This window comes from Sebastes umbrosus, chromosome 6, assembly GCF_015220745.1.
Source record: "Sebastes umbrosus isolate fSebUmb1 chromosome 6, fSebUmb1.pri, whole genome shotgun sequence".
NCBI lineage: Eukaryota > Metazoa > Chordata > Actinopteri > Perciformes > Sebastidae > Sebastes > Sebastes umbrosus.
Window position 1 is genome coordinate 18,797,330 of NC_051274.1, and position 8,910 is coordinate 18,806,239.

Genomic DNA, 8,910 nt, shown 5'->3' on the forward strand with positions numbered 1-8,910 from the left:
AAATTAAAAAAATATTTAGCTTTTGGACTGTTGTTCAAATCAATTTTCACAGATTTTTAATATTTTATAGAAGTGGTTAGCGATTATATATAAAATAATTGGCATATTAATAGATAATGAAATTAATCAATAGTTGACGCCCAATTTTTTTATGATCATGTTTCTCATTAAGGAGCTTTCCCATTTTCAATTGGGATTTAAAAGAGTTTTACAAACAAAGCAAGTAATTCAATCAGTCGGTTGATCAATGCAGATGGTAGCTGTAACCTCCTCCATCATCACACTCACAAAGTTTGTATTTATTTATCAGGTGTTTACAGTATAACCTGGCCCCAGTGCTACCGACAAATAGTTGAACCCCAAAAAACACTTCCATGCTGATGAATTCACTCCAGGGATTCTGTGACAAATAAAAGTAAAGAGGTGTTGAAGCTGTTAACAAAATGGTTTACCTCTTTCTATCACATATCACATAATGCTTCTGATGTAGGAGTGCTGATAATTGGCCTCAAAGTGATTGACTCTAACGTGCGATTCATTTTCTAGACTGGCCTGGGGGACCAAAAGGACACCGGTTCCTCTGGGATCTTGAAGAGAGCCAGTCCTACTCACTGCCCAGGCATAAACGGGCAGTTGCAAGGCGGCTTCATGCACTTGGACATCAGGAACCCAGGGAAACTGGCAGAGCTGGCCAACAACTTCAGGGCAGCGCAGGGGCGGATCGTACCACCACCGGCAGCGGGACAACCCCTCCCTTCCTCCCACATCCCCGTCCCCAGAAACAGGTAGGGAGACGCTGATTAGTCATGAACCCCTGTTGGATCTTTTGGTTTTATTCATAGACATGGGTTCTTGTTTCTATTCAGTGCTGTCCAGGAGCTAATTTGACACAGAATTTGTGGCGAACAAAAAAAAAAATCTACATAGGAAATAGGACAACTTGGGAACACGGTTTGAGTGTGAAAATACTCCAAACCTGTGTTCCTTAACAGAGTCTTGACTAGAGGTGGAATTCAGCCTCTGGCTACAACAGTACAGTGGTTTTGGGCATGAATGGCGTGGGGGCGTCCTGGTCAACTGACCACATGTTTGGTATTCCATCCAGAATAGTTTCGAAATATGCCCGAAGAGAGCCAGAGCCGGAGATGAGGGCCAGGATTGCCCAATCACTTGAGAAAAGGAGAGCAGAGAGAAAGAATGAGATAGTTACCGTGTGCTGGTGTTGTTTATTATTCAGGGAAGTTTTTACTAATCGGGTGTCTCAATGTCTTTCTTAACTGCTTCTATACTGTCCATGTTGACCCTCTTTTGACAGGCCACCAGTGTCATGTGCTCACTGTGTGTCAGGCAGGAAGTTTTGGTGTGTGCAAGTTTTTTTGTTTGGGTCATGTGCAGTGCAGTAGTTTCTGCTATCACTGTCATTTTCAAACACAGACACATTTGTCCTTAGGCAACATTACATGCACATACAGACAGTTTCACACAGAAGAAGCAGAAAATGCATCCAGGGACAAGCCTACTGCATTGTTAAGTGATTATGTAACAGTAACGAGGTCTGGGAGAGACTGTAGGTGGTGCCTAAGCACAGTTTCCTTCAATTTAAACAGCTATTGGTTACTGTCTGTGTCAACACGCTGTCTGTCTGTCAAACGTTGCTTACACATTAACAGAATGCCCGATGGCAGTACAGTGAAGTCTTAAAAACTGAGCAGCTCTTCATTAAATCTGCATAAAAACTTTTTTAGATTTAGAAATGTGATGTGTTTTCACTTTAAACAGATGGATTTTAAACTGATTATAGTCTCTCAACGAAACAGATTTCAACTGCTGAGCTTGATTGTAGGCGTGGTGTGTAGGGGTTTGTTCGGGGGTTTAAGCGTCACACTTCTTTCCACTCTTCTCTCATCGTCACGTGAACTTCACGTGCCGCTGGTCATGTATGACATGAGGGAGTGTCTCTAGGGAGCTTGCAAGACTGAGCATGCTTTTGAAACCAGAGTGACGTCGTGCCTACTTCTCTGTGAGTGTGTGTTTCGAGTGTGTGTGTTCCCACTACAGACAGCAAGGCTGCTGTTGTCACCTCTCGGTGCAGGTCTTCTTAACCAGATTTGAAACAGCTTTTTTTCCATCTCAGCACACTGCTACCACAATAACAGGCTCTGAGTTGACGCTACACAGCCGCTGAAAGACGTTGCATAACGTTATATAACAGTGTGGTCATATTAGCCAGGCCTTGTTGTTGACCTTTCAGATTAACTCCGTGTCTTTACGCCGCTCAAATTGGCTTTTGTTTTGCAGTTGGTGACAAGAGGCTCTCCTCTCCTCTCTAAGCCATTATTCACATTTTGGTTTAAACCATTGTATTGTTCAGTCTATTTGGTGAATTGATTATGCTTGCTTACATTTGCTTAAGCTCACCCCGGCTCTGTCTGTTACCCAGATGTATGCACACGTGGTATTCATCACAAATTTATAAGAGCAGTTTGAAAATGCACTATAATTTCCATGTAAACAGTAATTCAGTGCAAACAATTTCACCAAGCTGCATAGTTGCACTACAGAAAAAGCTGATAACCGATTAATTGGCCAATATTTTCTTTACTTCTGCAGCAGCCTAGTCGGCTACTTTTGCATATGCCGTTTTTAATAAATCATTTTTTTGTCACTCTGAATTTAATCATTCATAAAAGAATATCCTGAAATATGATTAGGAGGATCACATTGTTGGAATATGTTCTATTTATTTTCAATGGGCAATGCGCTGTTCTCTGGTGTATGACTGGCCAGGTGTACTACTGTTGTACATCCTGTTACATTGTTAAACGCCACTCTTACAAACCATTCATATTCATGCATATTATCGGGGCTAAAGTGAATGATTTAATTTCATGATAGTAACGTGGCTGGATTATTTGGAAGAGAGAACACCAAATTCGTAAACAAGTTAAAGTAACAGTGAATGATTTATTTTCCTCTCTGTCTGCCTGTCTTATACCGTGGACAAAGAGCTGATAATGTTGCGTTATATATTCGAGAAATAACTTTTTTTTCTCCCCCTCTACCTTGACTTTGTGTATGGAGCCTCCGTGCAAAACGGTGATGTACCTGTGAACCTATCGGAGCCCTTTTCTGCCGATAACGGTAGTAGCTTCAACCGTTGCCATGGTAATCGACCCCAATATCAGTATTTCAAATGCTTCAGGTTTAAAAAAAAAAAATATATATATATATTTTTTTAATATATTTTTTATATATATATATATATATATATAAGTATGTTATAATAATGTATAAATCCCGAAATAGGCCATGAAATAAGGAATAATCCAACATTATTCATTATTCATATTCAACATTAATTATTAGTAGTTATTCTCAGATGGATATCGCTGTTTGTTGTGTGTAGAGGTGCGTGTTTTTACAGGAGTGCGGCAGCGGCGTTGTCCCGGGCACTGAAACGGGCGAGAAGAAGACAGACAGGCAGCCTCGAAGCTTTTCAATACCTTTTGAATATTACTCATCAGAGCTTCGAAGCCCAAAAAATGGTATTCAGGACAGCCCTAAACGATAGTTTGTAAAACGTCCTTTCGGCGCCGATTAATCGGTCGACCTCTAACACTCACACTCTTTTGGACTGCATTGCGAGGCTACAGTGGCAAGGTTGTGTTTGACATCCCAACATGTGTGTGTGTGCACATTTGTATACGTGGGTGTGAGCCTTTGTGCATTTGCTGCACTCTGTGCCGTGCTTTGGATAATGTCAACAAAACCATTTATTTTCCTTTGCTCCCGACCAGTTTGGGTAATACAACCATTGTGTTACAGGATTAAATATGTTTAAAGAGACTTTAGCTGTAAAGCTGTCGCTCACCTCTGTGTGTTTTACATCAACCACTGTATCAGTTCTGTATTGGTTCTCTCACACGTACAGTACACACACGTACAACACGGTGCTTTCACACCTTGTCTTTTGTCGGTTTGCGAATGCTGAAAAGTAGGTCACTATCCATTAGACAAGCCCGGGCAAAGATCTTGCAACACGAAATGGGAGGAACCAACACGTTTCACTCGCTGACACATGCATATTCATCCAAACTCATTCAAAGCTACAGTACACTGTATATTTAAACACTCCCACCTTCTTGTCAACCTTGCCTACTAGCCTTGTGTGTCTCTCTCTCTCTCTCTTTTCCTTGTTCTGTCCCTGATTACTCTTTCGCTCACACCCTAAAGCTGAGCTCGTTCTACCTGTCAATACTCATCAGCGTGGGATCCAGTGCACTGATAACGTAACAAAGACCAGCTTGAATTAACAAAAAAAAAAAAAAACTGGAGGTCTGACAAAATGAAGGGAAGAGGGGGGGTTTTGTTTTGATGTGAAAAGCTTTTCTTTCTTATCTGTCCTTGGTCAGGTACACTGTCGCCACAGTAGGGTAACATGAATAGAAAACACTGAGTCCACATAAACAAGACACAGATTGCAGTGGGGGGGAGTTGGTGGTGGAGGGAAAAAGGCAGCTCTGTTTTGAACATAATTACCGGTCAGTCTTTGACTCAGTCAGCTAAGAGTCACCAGGAGGGTTTAGGAAGGCTGGAGCAGAGTCCACCACCTCTCCACCTCCCCCCCCGACCACCCCACCACCAATCCTCTTCTCCCAAAGGAGACATTACAGCCGGTTGCTGAAGGTCAGAGTCAGAGGAACAGCCTCCCACCCCCACTCTAGTCTGGGATGTTTAACCCACATCCAGACTGCTGACATGGCATCTCGAGTGGAGTAGCCCGCTTCTTCTCAGGTGCTTGTTTTCTTTTATAATTTCCATATAAAACAGAACATGTTATTTAACCTGTCCGTATCATCATTAGTTGCAAAAAAAACCTCTGAATTTGGATGCAGTGTTTCCTATTTTTCTCCCTTCCAGACAACAAGAGGTTAAAGCTCTTGCGCTGACACAGGCAGGGGTGAGAGGTCATCCTCGATGAATGGAGTCATGTGACAGGGGAGGGTCATATCAGGACGTGAGCAGGCATCTGGCACGTCTGCTAGGTCAGCCCTCAGGATCTGGGTTGAGTGCTACACAGACAATTTATAACCGCAGAAGATTGCGGCAGACAGCTCATCATCTAATGCAGCAGCTTTACGGACTCCTGACTTAGAGGTGTATGGAGGAGTGAGGATCTAGTATCAAAAGAAAACAAAAATTCTTTGTATTTAATCTGCGTTTTCAGACTTTGGCTCTGAATCACTCGTTCTTTAACACTAATGACGGCCTGTGGAAGAAGCTCCAGCTAATGGGTGATAGATATGTGCTGTGTGTGTGCGTACGTGTACAATGCACAAATGAGACATTAATCATCGGCTGTTGTGCGGTCAAGAAGAGATAAAATCAATTTCATAAGTAAGGAGGAGAGTAGGAGGCATGAAGGAATGTTGCAAACAGTCTGTTCTCATGCAGAAGTAGACAAAGTTAGAAGTGGCTTCAAAATAGTACGCTGCAATTATACGTTACATTATAAACATACTTTTTCATGTCTAATCGTGTGTATGTGTGTACTGTACATGTGTCCTCAAGCGGGATGCCTTAGGGACAGGGAGAGAAAGAAAAACACTTATCAAGAGGGAAGGAAACTCCTGTTGCTCAACTTTGGCACCGCTGCCGTAAAATGCTTTATCCCTTGCTCACCAACACTAATAGACCCTTACATAAGGCCTCCTGTTCTCCAGTAGCATTTAGAGATGCCACAGTCAACTGTCGCTCCTCTCTCTTCAATCGTTCTGTTCTTCTACCCCACTCCTCATGCCAACCAGCAGCTGTCCACCAGCCTCTCCCCCCTCTCATCTTTCATCGTATAACCTCCCACTACGCTTCTTGATCTTTCATATATAACTATGAGCGCTCTCTGTCTTTGAGTCATTGTCATGCTCATAAAAGTGCCTAAAAAGTTAATGACAGTGAAGTTTACTTTGCAAGTGTTGTTTATCAAGCTGTCTCAGTAGTGACATTGAGCTCCAACAGTTGTTTCAAGTCTACATTGATAGTATATGACAAAAATGCTCCATGGCAATGTTTGCCTCCCTTGTTTTATCTTTTCCATACATCTCATTTTCCGTTTCTCTTGGCCTTTTGCCCTCTGCCCTTTTGTCTGAAGGACGACCGGCGGCTAAATCCTACTTAAATCCAGAGGAGATGAAGCCCTCTGAACAATGCCGAGTCTCTTTCTCTCTCTGCCAGGAAAGATTATTCCATCCCCTATAGAAAATAATGTCAGTTCTAATCTCTATGTTGTGTGTTTGTCTTTCCCTTCTTGACTTAAACTTCAGCATGCATGGGATTTCTTTTAATTTTCACAACTTTTTAGTGACTGTGTCCATTCATAAAGTAGGAAAAATTATAGCATACTGACAGTGTTTCTATTGGCGCTGAAATCGCAGATCCGCAGACATTACCCTCACAAGCCAAGGGTTGATTTTGGTTAGAAATATGTTTTAACTGTTCCGCAAGTTCAAATCACATTTGTCTTAAAGTTATAATCTCCAATATTTTCATTTAAAAGAACAGTGTGTAGGATCTGGTGGTATCTAGCGATGAGGTTGCAGATTACAACTCCTCCCGTGTGCCAAGTGTGTAGGATTGCTACGGTGGCCAACACGAAAACACGAATGGCCCTCTCTAGAGCCATTTGTTGTAAGAGGAGAGTGCTTAGAGTGTATGTATATGTGGGAAGTGAGTGGTGAAGCAAGAGAGAGAGAGTGGCGGCGACGGGAGCGAGTAACGTTATCCACTCTGGCCCAAGCAGGAAAAGTTAAGTGTTTGGTTTGTCCGTTGTGGGCTACTGTAGAAACGTGGCGGACTCCGTGAAGAGGACCCGCTCCCTATGTAGATATAAACGGCTCATTCTAAGGTAACAAAAATACAACGATTCTTATTATCAGGTGATTATACACTAAACAGAACATACTTATTAATATTATATTATATACCAATAGATCCCGTTAAATGTTACACAGTGGTCCTTTAAATAAATGTCTGTTACGTCACTATCTATCGCCGAATGAGGTACCACAATGGTGATTGAGCCCACTAATGAAAGCCCTTTCATTTGCAGTATTACGAACTGTGTTTCTGTGGTGACATTCCCGGGGAAAAAAATCACAAAACAGCGCACTCTATATCTCTGGGAAGTGAGATCCAAAAACACATCTGCAATTACCACTTATCGCCATAGAAGAAGAGAACGAAACGGAGATCTTCGAGATTGTAAATTTAAAATCACACAGACTGATTGGATAATATAATTAAATGACACATTTAAACTCTAGACTATAACGATAAAACTAAATCCTGTTTTATTACTTCTCACTGTGACAGATTAATTGGCACAATAAAGTAGGAAGTTTTCTTAGCGTAACGCTTGAGTGAATTTACAAATGGCTTCCATAACCAGATCCTTGGTGGCTGAGAGTAAGCCTTTTAAAGTCTGAAGTAACTGTTTTCAAAATGTTCTGTAAGCCCGTAGTTTCCTGGGCTTTGCCTTCTCCTGCTCTCAATCACTGCACTTATAAATATCCTCACATACACACACACACACAGTGTCTTGCGCAACTCTATCATAAGTCATCCCAGTCTGCTGATGACAAGCAGTGCAATTCAGTCCAGACTGCAAACAGAGAGAGAAGTCTGAGAACACGTTGTAGTGTACAGAGCCGAATGGCCTACATCTATTTGTCTAGAATTAGTGCTCAGCATGTGGTTGAATATGCTTTCTCTTCAGGTAGAAAAGCTTTTTTATTTATTTTTTCTCTGTTAGGAAATGCTTTTCTCCTTGAGGCTGCTTTTTTTCCCATAAATATTTAGCCATTGTTCAGTTTGATGTAGTTTATATGTTTATAATATGCCCATTGCTGTGTCAGTAATCCATGAAACATCAAGGCTACCTCCACCTCACTATGACACAATGTAGGAAACATGGCTGAGGTTTCTGACTCCATCCTGAGGAGCGTCAGATGTCCGTGATCTCACTTGTAATTAAAGCATTATCGACAGCCCTGTCTTTTAGTTTAGTTGTGGAAAGAGTGCTGCGCTGAACTTTTGGCTTTGCCAATTGATTTTGTGTTGACACAGTTAAGTAATGTGAGCATTGACTTCTCAAATTGCCTGGGCCTGCAAGGGATCGGGTAAATCAAAGCGTGAATTAAAAAGCCCAAAGCACTGCATAGATTAAACAGCAGCTATACAGCCAGCAACTTTATTCAGATGCATTTCAAAGATTCAGCTTGAATAGACTATTTGAAACCTCATGCTACACCCAGGCTGCTAGAACCAGTGGGCCCAGTTCCTCAGAAGCTCCTAGGAACCCTCTCCGCTCTGTGTGAGTCCTTCATGCACATCCTTAACAATAGAGCTGTGTGTGCCGGAATAATGACTTATCCTCGTGCCCTCTAAAGAATGAGGGCAAGACAATCAATCAAGCAGCTCTACAAGTGAACAGATTTGTGTGTTTTCTTTTTTAATTCCTTTTCTCTCTCACGTACGCACATACAGTACACACACACACTTTCATTGTACTCGCGGTGAGGTAGTCTGGATTCATTTAACACAGATCTGCTGTCCTCCTCTCACCTCCTGGATATTGCATCAGGCATCAAAGTATTCACAATGCCCTGCTGAGTCAGCCAGCAATAATTACACATACGTTGACTAAGGGCTGCACGATTATGGTCAAAATGATAATAGAGATTATTTTGATCAATACTGATACCACGATTACTTATCATGATTATTCATTGATTTTAGCGACATATTTTAACATATTTTTTATTGCACTATCACATTAAAATAAGCAGAGCACTGTTTTCACTTCCATGCTGTGCTACATCCCTGTTAATGCACAAACTAGGGCTGCACGATGTT

At 41.7% G+C, this 8,910-nt stretch overlaps 1 protein-coding gene across 5 annotated transcripts in view; it reads left to right on the forward strand.

Moving 5' to 3' along the window:
* Positions 1 to 8,910, forward strand: part of si:rp71-79p20.2 (zinc finger protein 704) — a 47,170-nt gene that overhangs the window by 2,773 nt on the left and 35,487 nt on the right. For all 5 annotated transcript variants that reach the window (XM_037771963.1, XM_037771960.1, XM_037771962.1 and 2 more), the window contains exon 2: positions 547 to 785. In XM_037771963.1, coding sequence (XP_037627891.1) covers positions 547 to 785 — 239 coding nt within the window. The remainder of the gene's footprint in view (positions 1 to 546; positions 786 to 8,910) is intronic.